This window comes from Elephantulus edwardii, unplaced genomic scaffold, assembly GCF_000299155.1.
Source record: "Elephantulus edwardii isolate Elephantulus edwardi_28Jun2011 unplaced genomic scaffold, EleEdw1.0 scaffold00398, whole genome shotgun sequence".
Lineage (NCBI taxonomy): Eukaryota > Metazoa > Chordata > Mammalia > Macroscelidea > Macroscelididae > Elephantulus > Elephantulus edwardii.
This window is the reverse complement of record NW_006400148.1, coordinates 700,813-716,173: the sequence shown is the minus strand read 5'-3', so window position 1 is coordinate 716,173 and position 15,361 is coordinate 700,813. Positions and strand designations below refer to the sequence as shown.

Here is a 15,361-nt window from a genome sequence, read left to right as displayed (position 1 = left end):
AAAAAATACAACAAACCTACATAACTTGGGAGAGACTGGAGGGAGTTATTGTGAGTGAACTTACTTAGTCTCATAAGGACAAATATGGCATAAGACCATGTCTGTATAAATAGAAAAATAACTAGTAAAGTGTGTTAGTGTGACATTGGGGAAAGGTGTGGAAGCAGAGCAGTGAGGATGGGCACAGAGAAAAGTTAGAGTTGCACAGTTGGGTTGGTGCAGAGTGGGGGTGAAAAAGGAATTGAGAAAGACACAGCTGGGATTTGGAAAGACAAGGCATAGTTCAGTCGTGACTGCTTTTATAAAGCATAATGAACGGAAATGATTGTATGAAACAGTGTGAATGAAGGATGGTGTGAAACACGATGTATATGAATTTTGCAAGGAAACTAATATAAAATAAAAATGAAAAAACAAAACAAAACAAAACAAAAACGAATGCAAAAGTTGGAAACAAGGAGGAAGGAATGGCAGTCGAAAAGCTCAGACTTAGTGACGGAAGTAAGGATGGAGAATGAATGATTGAATTTGGTACATTTCATGATTTATTTATAGCAAACGCCTTTTTCAAGAAGCACAAAAAGAGACTTTTAACATTCACCTCATCTGACAGACTGCAAAGGAATCAGATTGATTATATCTGTGGAAAGAATTGTTGGAGAAGCTCAGTATCAGCAGACGACACCAGGCCAGGTGCTGACTGTGGAACAGACCATCAATTAGTCATATATAAGTTAAAACTGAAACTGAAGCAGCTGAAACAAATCCATAAGAACCAAAATACAACCTTGAATTTATTCACTTGAATTTAAAAAAAAATATCTTAAGAACAAGTTTGAGGCATTTATCACCTATGATTGAAGACCAGAGGAGCAGTGAGATGTCATCAAGGATATCATACATGAAAAGAGCAAAAGGTCACTACAAAGACAGAGGAGAAAAAAAGAAGCCAAAATGTATGTCAGAAAAAACTATGAAAATTGCATTACAGTGTTGAGAACCAACACAAAGGGAAGAGATGCCAATGTAAAAGAGCTAAATTGAATATTTTAAAGCATAGCTTTAGAAGAAAAAGCATAACACAATGTGAAACCTGGAGTTAGAGAATAAAAAGAGAAGAACATGCTCAGCAATTATTAAGCTGAAAGAATTGAAAAGCAAATTCAAGCCTCAAGTTGCAGTACTTAGTGATGTCATGGCAGAATCGCGAATGATTAAAAAAACATTAAAAGCAAATAGAAGAAATACACAGAATCAGTCTACCAAAAAGAATTTTGACACTGAAAATTTTAGGCAGTACCATATGAACAAGAGCCAATGTTAACAAAGGAAGAAGTTCAAGCTGTAGTGAAGACACTGGCAAAATATAAGGCACCAGGAATATATGGAATACAAACTGACATGTTTCATCTATAGTGTAACCCTTGACATGTTCACCAGACTATGCCAGAAAGTTTGGAAAACATTTGTCTGTTTGACTGACTGAAACAGAACCATACTGGTTCCCATTCTCAAGATGGTGACCCAACAGAATGTGAAATTATCAAACTATATTATTAATATCACATACAAGCAAAACATTGCTTAACATCATCCAAAAATGACTGGAACAATATATTGAGAGGGAAATGCCAGAAGTCCAAGTTGGGTTTAGAAGAGGTCATAGCATCAGGTATAGCAATGCTGATATTACACGGATTCTAGCTTAAAGCAGAGAATAATGGAAAAATATCCATCTATGTTATATTGATAGTCTGAATACCTGAGTTCAATGGATAGGAATTGGATTCTGCTGCTGGCTTTTCTGCTTAAAAGCTGAAGGTGAAAGCAGATAAGCTTTAAGAACAGGAAGCTGATTATAGAAAGCCAAGACAGTGTGAAACCATAAATTATAAACCTGACTGACTGAGAGTATTTTTATATTTGTTCATTTTGCTAAGATTTGCGTGATACAAAACTACAAATATGTTTTGAATGATTTAGTACTACAAGCTTTAGAGAGTATATTTTTCCTCATTCTGGTTGTCAACACTAAATTTCTATTTTTAAGACCTCCTTTTCCTCTCTTTCTAATTTCTTATATTTTCCAGAAGGAAAGCATAGAGTGTAGCTTCTTCAGAAGCAAGTTTAGACATGTTCATATTCTTAAGGGACAAACTAAGCAACAATTCTTAAAAAATAGATAGTAATAGAATGCATGATTACTTTGTTATTTCTTAATAAGGCTTTTTAAAAAGATATTAAAATTGTCATTCAACTTTAAATAAACAGTATAAATTAGCCACCACTACAGAGCAGATTATCCGAGAGGCTGGGCTCTATGAGGAGAATTGTGGTTACAGGATTGGTGGAAGGTCTATTAACAATCTCCGTTATGCAGATGACACAACCCTGCTTGCTGAAACTGAGGAGGACCTCATGCACTTGCTGCGGAGGGTCAAGGACTGCAGCCTTCAGTATGGACTGAGGCTCAATGTCAAGAAGACAAAGATTCTCACCACTGGACCAATTGGCAGCATCAGGACGGATGACGAAGAGATTGAGATTGTTCACAGCTTCAGTTTGCTCGGCTCCACAATCAACACTCTTGGCACCAGCAGTCAGGAAATCAAAAAGCATATCGTGATGGGAAAGTCTGCTGTTAGGGACCTCTCTAAAGTACTCAGGAGCAACAGTGTCTCTCTGGAGACTAAGGTGCACCTGATACAGGCCATGGTATTTGCAATCGCTTGTTATGCATCAGAGAGTTGGACAATGACTAGGGAGGACAGAAGGAGAGTGGATGCTTTTGAGCTATGGTGCTGGAGAAGGGTACTGAATGTACCCTGGACTGCCAGGAAAACAAACAGATTCATCTTGGAGAGGATTAAACCAAGCTACTCCTTGGAGGCAAGGATTCTGGGGCTTCGTCTGACATACTTTGGACATGTTGCCAGGAGGGACAGGTCCTTGGAGAGGGACATCATGCTTGGGAGGGTTGAGGGACAACGCAGGAGGGGAAGACCCTCTATGAGATGGATTGATTCAGTGACTGGGGTAATCGGGATGGGTGTGTCAGAGTTGGTGCATTTGGCGCAGGGCAGAGCAGGGTTTAGGGCTGTTGTACATAGGGTCGCTATGAGTCAGAAACGACTCGACGGCACATAACAACAACAACAACAAAAACAACAACATTGTATTAAATGTAGCTCTAATTATTCCTTGCTAAACCACTGCAATATTAACTAATTAACTTCTGAGCTCCTTTTCACATTTTTAAAATAAATTTTTATTTTAATTACTGAAACTTAAAATATATTTGAAAGAATAGTACAGGAAGCCATTTTCTACCCTCTGTCAGACTCATTAATTATTTTCATTTTGTCAAATTTTCATTATAGTTCCATTTTTATCCTACACCAACTGAGAGTAAATTAGAGCGACAAAAATGTCTATTTTGTAATATTCCAATATTTTTTTCTATGAACAAGGAAATTATGTAACTCAGAAAAGTTACCAATGATGTAATGTTCTAGTGCTACAAAACTGTATTTAACTGAAGGCATACAGTTTGAATCTACTAGCTGTTCTGCAGGAGAAGAATGGATAATCTCTTTCCATGCCATTAATTCACTTTCAAAACCGCTGGAGGATGAGCTCTAAGTCGGTTTCAACTCAGTGGTAAACAACAATAGCAACAATCAATGTTGTTGCTGAGTGCCATTGAGTCAGAACCAAACCTTAACTAACCCTCCAGCAGGTTTTCAGAGGCAGTAAATTGCAAGGGAGGAGGAGATGGCCCAGCACAAATTTGTCCATTTCCCCAATTGTTCTTTATTGTGATTTGTGTTTTCTGATCTTGGATCAATTTCCGAAATCATAGATTCTTAGTTTTCTTGTTTATGTAATCTCCTTGAATCTGAAAAAAAAATTGTCAGCGGGTCACACGTATCAAAGCAATACAAAATCAGTTACTATAAAGTTAATTCCGATTCATAGCAACCTCATGTATTTCAAGAGAAAATTCTACTTCATGGGATTTTCATTGCCTGTGATCTTTCAGAATTGGATCACAGACACTTTCTTCCCAACAAATATAGTCAATTCAAAGAGCCAATTATTTATTACATAGTTGTGCATTTAATATAACAGTGCTTGCACCCATATACACAGGCCTCTCTTCATACATGTTGCTGTTGTTGTTGATTAACACTGAGTTGGAATGCACCTATAATCAACACTAGATTTTCCCAATGCCATTAATCTTTTGATTTCCTGACTGCTGGTTTTAAGAATGTTGATTGTGGATTTGAGCAAACTGTAATTATCAACAACCTTAATCTCTTCTCCATTAATCTCATGCTGCCAATTGGCCCAGTGGTGAGAATCTTTGTTTTCTTGATGTTGAACTTTAATCCCTTGTCTCTTGTGATGCCCATTTTGGTCTTTTTTTCTACATTCTTTAGGATAACCTTTTGCATTCTTCATAAATTATATTCTTGATATTTTCCCACAGCTCATCTGGTGTTCATTCGTTACTATTATTCAAAGCCTCAAACCTATTCCTTAGTTGGTTTTTAAATTCAGGGGGTATAGACTCAAGATCAAATTTTTATTCCTTTGGATATGATTTCACCTTCTTTAGCTTTAATTTGAACTTGCATATCAGCAATTGATGGTCTGTTCCATAATTAGCATCTGGCCTAGTTTTCATTGGCGATATTGAACTTCTCCAACGATTCCTTCCACAGATATAATCAATATGATTCCTGTGCATACCATCAGGAGAAATTCATGTCAATAGCCTGTGTTTATGTTTCTTATAAAAAATAATTGCTATGAATAAATTCTTGATTGTGCAGAATTCTATCATTCTATCCCCAGCCTCATTTCTGTCACCATTTTCATATTTTCTGACTACTGATCCTTCTTTTGGTTCCCAACTCTGGCCTTCCAGTCACTCGTTATTATTAATGACTCTTGGTTACATGTTCAATTGATTTCTGACTGCAAAAAATTGGTAGAAAACATCTGCTTCCTCCTCTTTGGCTCTGATTGTTGATGCATAAATGTGAAAGATGATGGTATTAACATGTCTTCCTTGTAAATGTATGGATATTATCCTTTCACTTACTAAATTTTATTTCAAGATGGATCTAGAAATGGCCTTTTTAACTATGAAATGATTTCTTTTTTTTTCCTCACATTTTCATCTCCAGCGCTATAGATCCTATGGTCGTCTGATTCAAAATGTTCCACACCAATCTATCTAATTTTACTAGTACTTAATATATCAATATTTATGCGCATGCTCTTGCTTTGTGTGTGTATATATATATAGATCTCTCTATCTAGCTAGCTAGCTATATCTCACTTCAGTGGCCTAGTGGCAAGAAGCTGCACTGCAATCCCAAAGACATGCAGTTCAAGACCACCAGCTGCCCTGAGGGAGAGAGACGGGCAATCTCCTACCGTGAGATTAATCGCCTCTTAAAACCTGTTCAAGAGTCAGCTATGAATGGGTTCTGAGTCTATGGTAGACACCAACATTAATTTTATAGATATTTTCATATATATAATTTATATATATGTATGTATTATAGTGAGTATTTTTCAAATGCATATTCAGTTGAAAGTTTCAGCTGAATATTTTCAAGCATTTCAAGTGAATCCTTCTTTGTTTTCAACACTCAAAAAATAAATAATATACTTCTTATTTTTATTCATTGGTGGTCACCTTAAAAGCTCCTTCAGTAACATATCTTGGCAGCCTCATGACTGGTTATTTTTTCCAGCAAGATTATCTCTACTTATCAAAAGTAAAAGTAAAGTAGATGGTTAGTATTTTAATCCAAATTACTAGCCCCCATTCTGATTTGGTCCCCCCACCCTTTATTTTAAATTTTTGAAAATTTTACTTTTGATATATAATTTACACACAAAGATATACACAACATTCATTTTGTAATTTAATTATTGTGTTTAAATACACACAGCCATCCAACCATTATTACAAATGTAATAGAGAATATTACAATTATAACTTAAATTTCTTTAACCTTTTCCTCTATTCTATCTTATCCTTTAATAACTGAAGATATTTCTACCACTGTTACTTTTTCTGTTTTAGAATGTCAAATAAGTTTAATCATTATACTGATTTATATGATACTATACTACACACTTTTTATTGGAGAAGAGTATTGAGGGTACCATGGACTGCTAGGAAAACCAACAGATTCATCCTGGAAAGGGTCAAAGAGGGCTGCTCCTTGGAGGCAAGGATTCTGAGGCTCCGTCTAGCACACTTTGGACATGTTGCAAGGAGGGACAGGTCCTTGGAGAGGGACATCATGCTTGGGAGGGTGGAGGGACAGCGCAGAAGGGGAAGGCCCCCTATGAGGTGGATTGATTCAGTGACTGGGGTAATCAGGATGGGTGTTTCAGAGACGGTGCAATTGGCACAGGACAGAGCAGAGTTTAGGGATGGATGTTGCACATAGGGTCGCTATGAGTCGCAAGCGACTCAACAGCACAGAACAACAACAACAACATCTCGTGCAAAGAAAAGGTTGCTGAAAGTCATCCAAAAATGGCTAGAACAGTACATTGACAGAACTGTCAGAAGTTCTGGCTCTGTTTTGAAGAGGCTGTGACATCAGGGATACATTGCTCATGTTGGATGAATCCTGTCTGGAAGCAGAGAATACCAAAAGGACATTTACTTATACTTTGTTGACTATGCAAAGGCATTTAACTGTATGTATCATACAAATTATGGCTAAGATTGAGAAGAATAGGAAACCCAGAGCACTCAATTGTGCTTATGTGAAATCTATACTTAGATCAAGAACCTATTGTTGAATAGAGCACAATGGAATACTATATTTGGGAAATGTGTACATTAAGATTGCATCCTTTCTTCAAACTTATTAAATTTGTATATTGAGCAAATAACTTTAAATACTGGACTCTAAGAAGAAAAATATGGCATCAGGACTGGAAAAAAACTCATAACTTTTCTAAAGTATGCAAATGACACCACCAAATGACGCTTCTTGAAAATAATGAGGACTTGAATTGTTTACTGTCAAAGTCCAAAGACTGCAGCCTTCAATATATATTACATCTCAACATCAAGAAAACAAAAATTCTCACCATTGAACTGATAGGCAGCATTGAGAAAGATAAAGAGTAAAACTGTCTAAGACTTTATCTTATGTGGATCTGCAATTACACCCTTGTATTGCATTGGGAAAGTGCTCTTAGGGACCTCTCCACATTACTGAGGAGCAATGATGTCATTTTGAGAACTAAGGTGTGCCTAATTCATGTCATGGTATTTTCAGTCACTTGCTATGTATTTGCAAACTGGACAATGGATAAGCATAATGGGAGAAAAATTGATTTCTCTGAGACATTGGAGAAGAGTTCTGAATGTCGTATGGACTGTCCACAGAACAAATTGATGTGTCTTCGACAAAGTCAGCTAGAGTGTTCCTGGGAGGCAAACATGATAAAGTTTTCTCTCACATACTCAGGCCTGTTGTTAGAAGAGGCTATTCCTTGGAGAGAGAGACAATGCTTGGAAATGTGGAAGGCCAATAAAAGAGAAGAGTACCCTCAACCAGATGTATTGACACAATGACGGTTGCAATGCACTCAAATATGTCAGCGATTATGAGGTTCGAATAGGACAGGACAGGTTTCAGATCTGTTGTTCAAAGCATCACTATGAGCTGTACTCAACTTGACACAATCTAACAATAACAACATATCACAGCGATACTAGATACCAATAATAGCATAAAGAAAGTAAAAAAATTAGATCATTGCTTATGTTATGCTTGTTTGAAGATTCAAATACTGGTTTAAATCATGTATTTGTTAAAATGAGTCAAAATAAGAAATGTCAAAACCAAAGCAGACCCATTACTATTAAATTTATTCCATCTCAAAGAGGGCATGATGAAATATCCTTGTAGAGCTTCTATGTCTATAAGAAAGATTTGATTTTTTTAAAAAAAGTACCCAACAAACAAAAAAGCAACCCACAAAACTTCGCTGCTGTAGAGTTAGAACCAATTCATAGCTGACCCTCCACTGATTTTGGGGTAGGCTGTAAATTGAACAGGAGGAAATTGTCCTTCTTTCTCCCATGGAGCTGCTGGTGGATTTGAACTGCCGGAGAGGTGTGACCTTTGTGTTAACAGCACAGTTCCCTACCACCTATGCCGATAGAGCTTCTGTATTGATTATGTGCAGAGTCCACGGCTTTGTGAATTGGTGACAAGGCAATTACTGATCCATCATACAATAGTCTCTTGAATTGCAGTTAGTTCAAAACTGGGTTCACACTGTCTATTTTTAGATGACTCCTTTCATCTTCAACTCTAAAAGAAAAAAAAAATCTTCAGACTGTGCTTTCAACATTCCTGACCTATTTTAGAGTTTATTTTAGTTGCCTACAAGGCACATTTATTAGAGTGGCCTACATGTAAGATTGAGCTTGCAAGAGTTCATCATAGGTAAATTTTCTGTCTGCCTTTCACGGTCAAGTGGTGGAGAATTGATTGGAACTGAACAACACTGTCATTTGGTCCTGCACTGAGCCATCTGAGAGCTGCACTCTGCTATCGGATGTGCTCTTATGCCAGAAATCACACTTAGGTTTTCTTTGAGCACCTAAACTGGCTGACAATCAGGGAATCAATATATCCCGATTCACAACTTTGAACCTGCTATTAGTGGGAAAGCAACACTAAATACCTGTTTCCTTACAGGCTAGTGCAGAATTGATCACTTCCATGCTTCACAGTGGAGCTGATATCCAGCAGGTTGGGTATGGTGGCCTCACTGCCCTGCATATTGCTACAATAGCTGGTCACCTGGAGGTAAGTCACAACTTTGTCACCTGTGAAAATACAAGTTACCTTCCTGCTTAAATTATTGTTCTGAACTATTTTCTGGGGTATCTTTTGAAATATGGAGAGTTAAAAGTCAGATTACACTATATAAACATACTTTTGATAACCAACTCAGTTAATTCTTTAACAGAATGATATAACATTTATTAATATCAAGATGACTAGATGTACAAGTACAGGGATTTTATAGCATAGTAATAAAATCTTAGGTTTAAGAGTCAGGAAGGTCAGTTTAACTGCTTGATACATTAACTCTAGTTAAACTATTAAATCACACGATGTTTCTTTTCACTTATTTATGAAAAAGGAAATAATAATAGACCTATTGCAATAATTAATGTGTTGTTGTTAGCTGTTATTAAATGACCTCGTGAGTCCTTGTGGTTCCCTGCACAATGAAATTTCATGAATTTATTAAATAATTTTCAAAGGTTTTTCTTTCTAGTTCATGTTAATTTGGGAGTCTTCTTGAAACCTGTTCTACATCACAGCAATTAACAAGCCACCACATGAGGTATATTGACCAGAAATCAAATACAGGTATCTCACAGAGAAGGCAAATATTCTATTACTGAGCTACCACCATTGTAACAAATCATTAAATGAGATAGTCCATTCTTCAGACTGCCACATATAGATTAGGGATCAGTGAAAGTTTATTTATCCAATTATTGATTCATGCTAGAATATTTTAATGCTATAAATAGTTAAATGCTTAGCTGATAATTGCAAGATTAGTAGTTCAGGTCAACCCATAAGAGCCTTGCAGAAAACCCTAAAAACTTATTGCCCCCCAGAATAATCCACTAAAATTCTATAAAGTACAATTCTACTATGACATGCATGGGCTTGCTATAATCTGAAATCCAGAAACTGGTTAGAGTTCTTATTTTATTTATTTTGTTGGCTTATGTATCAGCTCTTCTTGTTGTTGTTAGGTGCCATTGAGTCAAATACAGCTCATAGAGACCCTATAAACAAAAGATGTGAATCTTATTCTATCCTGTGCCATCCTCACACTTCCTGACACACAGCAATCATCCTGTCAATCCACCTGATTGAAGGTTTTCCTTTCCTTCACTAATGCTCCACCCTTCCCAACATGTCCTTCTATAAGGAATAGCTGCTTCTAGCAACATGCTCAAAGTATATGAAGTGAAACTTAATCATTCCTTGCTCCTAAGAACATGCTAGCTGCACCCTCCTAAGACATCTGTTTGTTCTCTTGGTCATCCATAGGATATTCAGTGCTCTTCTCCAACGCCACAGCTCAAAGGTGTCAATCCTTTTTCTGTCATCCTTATTCGTTGTCCAGCTCTCAGATGCATAGCAAGTAATTGGAAAGACCACGGCCTCAAACTGACATCATTACTCCTCAATAATTTGGAGAGGTTCCTAACTGCAGATTTTCCCAGCGCAATGCCTCTTCTTATTTTCTCTTTATTATTATTATTATTATTATTATTATTGTTATTATTCATTTTAATGAAAATGTACAGAGACTTTGCATTTCCATTCATTCACTGTTGCAGGGTTCGCTCTTCTCTTTGAAAAGTAAAAGAAAAATTCTTTCATTTTTTCTCAATCCCTTCCCCCAAGTCCACTCCACTATGCAGGCCTCATTCTGGACTCATGTCATGACAATAATACCTAATCATATGCCCCTTTTAAACAGTTCCCACCCTCATCTGTTTTAATTCAGTATACATCATTTATCTCATCTTTCTCAGTCTCCACCCAACCCCGATGTCAGTCCTGTTTTGCAACAGTGGCATTAAACACTATTTGTCCTTTTGTGACTGAGATATTTCATTCAGCATAATGTCCTCCAGGGTCACCCATTTTGTGTAATATTTCATGAGTTCCTTGTTTTTCAATGCAGCATATTATTCCATTGTGTGAACATATCAGAGCTTCTCTATCCATTCATTTGTTGATGGACACTTAGATTGTTTCCAACTCTTTGCTATTGTGAACAAAGCCACGAAATAAACATGGGTGTGGCCTCTTATTTTCTGACTGCTGGTATCAAGGGTGTTAATTATAGATTCAAGCAAGACGAGGCTGTTTAAAATTGAGAAGGGAGTGTGTCAGGATTATATTCTCTCACCATAACTATTCAATCTGTATGCTGAGCAAATTATTTGGGAAGCTGGACTCTGAAGAGGAGTGTGGCATCAGGATTGGAGGAAGAAGACTAATCAATAACCTGTGTTATGCAGATAATACAACCTTGTTTGATGAAAGTAAAGAGTACTTGAAGCACGTGTTGCAGAAGATTAAGGAATGCAAACTTCAGTATGGATTGCATCTCAATATCAAGGGGGGAAAAAGATTCTTAACACTGGACCAAGAGGCAGCATCATTATGTATGTTTAAGATATGCTAAAAATTTTCCAGGTGGCAGTAATAAGTAATATAGACAAGAAAATTATACTCCCATGAAGTTTAGACTTAAAAATTAGTTAGATTACAAAGAATCTTAAAAAACTGGCAGTTAGTAGAAATAAAAAAATATAATAAAGCACGATAGAATGAAAATAAAGTGATAGGAAAACCAAGCCTCATTTGAAGTAGCCCACATAGTGAAAGATTTTGAAAAGAGTTTATGTTGGGATGTAAACCCAAATCAAATGATCATTCCAGCCGTGTAAGAAGGAAGAATAACATTTTAATTTTACAGAATATTGCCTGAAAACATTCAGAGGCTAAAAAGAGCTGAGTGTGTTTGAAAAAAATTACTGGAACAAAATGATTAAAGGTTAAGTGCATAATTACAAGATATGATCACACCAGGGAGTTCTGGTGGCATAGTTGGTAGGGAGTTGTACTGTTAACACAAAGGCCTCTCCTCTCGGCAGTTCAAATCCACCAGCAGCTCCATGGGAGAAAGAAGGACAATTTCTATCTCTTCAAATTACAGCCTCCCAAAAACTCAATAGAGGATCAGCTATGAGTTGGTTCCAACTCTACAGCAGTGAAGTTTTGTGGATTGATTTTTGTTTGTATTTTTTTTAATCCAATCTTTCTTGTAGACTTAGAAACTCTATGAGGATATTCCGCCATGTCCTATAATATCTCTTTGAGATAGAACAAATTTCATAGCAATGGATATCTTTTGGTTTTGGTCTTTCTTAATTTGACTCATTTCAACAAAGAGAATACAGAGGCTGAGTGCATGATTGAAAGGCGTTTAAGGCCTCAGGAAGTGTTCTACATCTTATCTAAAGTTTAGTTCTCAAGATATCAATTTTATATCTTTGAGCTCTTGTGGCCTAGTGGCAAGAAGCTAAGTATAATTTGAAGGCATATGGATTGAAGTTGCCAGTTTCTCTGTGGGAGAAAAACGGACAGTCTTCTTCTGTGTGATTAACTGCTTCTGAAAACCTGCCAACGGTCAGCTATGGGTTGATTCCAAGTCAGTGGTACACAACAACAACAAAAACAATGGATCTCTCATGGCCTAGTGGTAAGAAGCGGCACTGTGATCCCAGGAAGATGCATTTCTAATCCACAGGCTGATCTGTTGGAGAAGGCTGGGCAATCTCCTCCTGTGCAATATACTACTTCTGAAAATGCACCAGAGGGCCACCTATTCATTCATTCAGACTCCGTTCCATGCTGTGGGTTGCCAAAGAACAAAAAGATTTATCTTGGAAGAAGGACAGCAAGCGTGCTTTTCCAAGAGGCAAGCATTGTGAGAGTTTCATACTTTGGCCATTTTATTAGAAGGGACGAGTATCTGGAGAAGGACATCTTATTTGGAAAGGTGGAGGATCAGAGAAAAGGGGGAAGATCCTTAAAGAAATGAATTGACACATGGACTTCGACAGTGGGCCTAAGCCCATAGGAGATTACAAGGATGACTGATAGTCCTGGGCAAGGTTTTGGTTTGTTGAATATGAGGTCACTATGAGGCAGAGGTGATTTCAGTCTAGAGACTAAGGGGCACCTGAACTAAATCATGGTCTTTTCAAATACTTGCTATGCATCAGAGAACTGGACAATAATTACGGATGATAGAAGAACAATCAATGCCTTTGAGTTGTGCTGGAGAAGAGTATAGATCATACCATGGACTGTCAATAGAACAAACAGGTCTGTCCTGGAGAGAGAGAAACCAAACTGCTCCATCTCACATACTTTGGGCAAGTTACCAGCAGAGAAAAGTCCTTGGAGAGGGACATTATGCTTGGAAAGGGTGGAACAACAGCACAGGAGAGGAAGACCCTAGATGAGATGGATTGATTCAGTAATTAGGGTAAAAGGAGTAGTTGTTTTGGAGATGATGAGATTATCTCAAGACAAGACCGAGATCAGGGTTCTTTATTGTACATAGGATCGTTATGAATTGCTGGCAACTTGATTGCATGTAACACCACCACCAACAACTTAAGGAGGAATCAACTTGATGCCACCTCACAGGAACAACTCTGCAAAGCACTTCATATTGTACTATTTTATTAACTGCACCAATTTTCATCAAATAGTTTTTATTTACTACTATAATTTGATGTAAAATAAAAGTTGTGTTTTAAATAGTAAATAGCTTCTTAAGTTACAAAATCACTTTAAAAAACCAGGACAGGGTTAGAATAATTTTCCTCAATATCTCATGATTTTCATACTTTTCCACGTGTAGTAACAGTGTGTTAACATTGAGATCTGAGAGCTTTACTTCATCATTATAAAATAGCTGTGTATTTCTCCTATTTTGTTAAACACAAGTTAAATTGTACTCTGTCTAGTAATATACGCACATACCAACAAATGCAGCAAAATGTTAAAAACAACTTTATATAAAAATATATAAAACCTATATAGCCAATATGATCTTTTCTCAACGGTGTCATTTTGAAGAGGTATCATTTTAAAGAAATATTGATTACTTCATTGAGAGCAAAGTGGTTTCTTTCACTTTCACACTTCTGCTCTTTCTTTATCACGTACCTTATTTCCCAGAAAATAAGTATATTTGGTGCAAAATAAAAATTAATTTCTGTTACTTCAGAGGGGAGAGAAACCCCATCAAAGTCACTTAAAGAAAATGTTTTCCAAAGAAGAAACAAGCTGAGGCCAATGATAAGGCAATGGAATGTAAAACACTGAGAAGACTGGATGGAAAAAGGGATGAGGTAGACAAAAAGTTCCAGCAAATATATTGTACATGTTAGCACCAGGAAAGTGACAGAATATATTTTGCAGAACAAAATCTTTTTGTCCAGTGCTAAGCTGATTACATTGTCAGTAATAGAATTACAACAGGGTCAAAAACTCAGTTGTTAAGTGGTTGGTCTCTTCATCATCTATTCAAGTAGCTGTTTTCTTGCATTGCTGACCACAGTCTAGAAGGAAATATCGTATCAGTTCTACCAGCCTCAGGACAAATTTAACAACATAATTCTAAATAGATCTTTACTCTTGTCTTGCAATTCTCTATGGATTCTCCCATTTCCCTCATTAGCTGGTGTATAGCATTTAATGACTTTATAGTCAGTCACTGATGCTGCATAAAACAGGTGTAGATACATTAGCCTTTATTCTCTTCTTACAAAATGGACTAATTAACTTACTGATCAGATGACAAAGGAAAATGGCATAAAAACATTATCTTAAAAGCATTATACCATCATTGTAGGATATATCTCCTTTTCAAAACCATTAATTTCCTGTTTGAAAGCTTTTAATTGTAAGAAGAACCTTCTTTCAGTATATTTCCCTCATATTAATTTAACAATATATTTTTAAAGAAAATTTTTATTTTGTACTGTTTTGCTTACAAATTTGTATGCATTGTTTTTTTCACACCAGACCTTGCCCACTTCCTTTACCTACCCTTCCCTCTACCCATCAAATTTTGTAACCCTAGGATTATTCCCCTGACCATCCTCACCCTCTGCTCCTACCCTCCTCCACCTTGGATCCCCATACACATTTATCTAATTATCTTTTTATCTCTACAATTATGGTCTTATATAGCATATTTTCCTTAGGAACAGAGTTGGTTCACTCAGCTTAATGCTTTCCAGTCCCTCCCAAGTTATGTAGTAATTTTCAAAATCATTGCTCTGACAGGCTGTGTAGTATTCCATCCTGTGGATATATAACAATTTCTCAATCCATTTGCTGTGGCTGGACATTTGGACAGTTTCGATGTTCTTGTAATGGTGAATAACACTTCTATGAACATTTGTGTAATAATCTCCTTTCGTGTCTCAGTTCTAATTTTCTCAGGGTATATTCAAAGCAGTGGAATAATTGGGTCATGTTGAATTTCTATGTTCAACTTTTTGAGGAAATGCAAAAGTGCCTTCCAGACTGGTTATACCATTTTAAAATCCCACCAACAGTGTGTAAGAGTTAACTCTCTCTCCACATCGTCTCCAACATGTTTTACTTACTGTCCTGTTAAAGTTTCCAACCACTACTGGGGTGAGATGGCATCTCACTGTGGT

The 15,361-nt window shown here is 36.7% G+C and overlaps 1 protein-coding gene across 1 annotated transcript in view; it reads left to right on the top strand.

Annotated features, from left to right (window-relative positions):
• The window catches only part of TNNI3K (TNNI3 interacting kinase), a 617,968-nt gene that overhangs the window by 37,075 nt on the left and 565,532 nt on the right, over positions 1–15,361 (top strand). Inside the window, exon 5 of the mRNA XM_006902367.1 lies at positions 8,763–8,873. Within this exon, the coding sequence (XP_006902429.1) occupies positions 8,763–8,873 (111 nt within the window). The remainder of the gene's footprint in view (positions 1–8,762; positions 8,874–15,361) is intronic.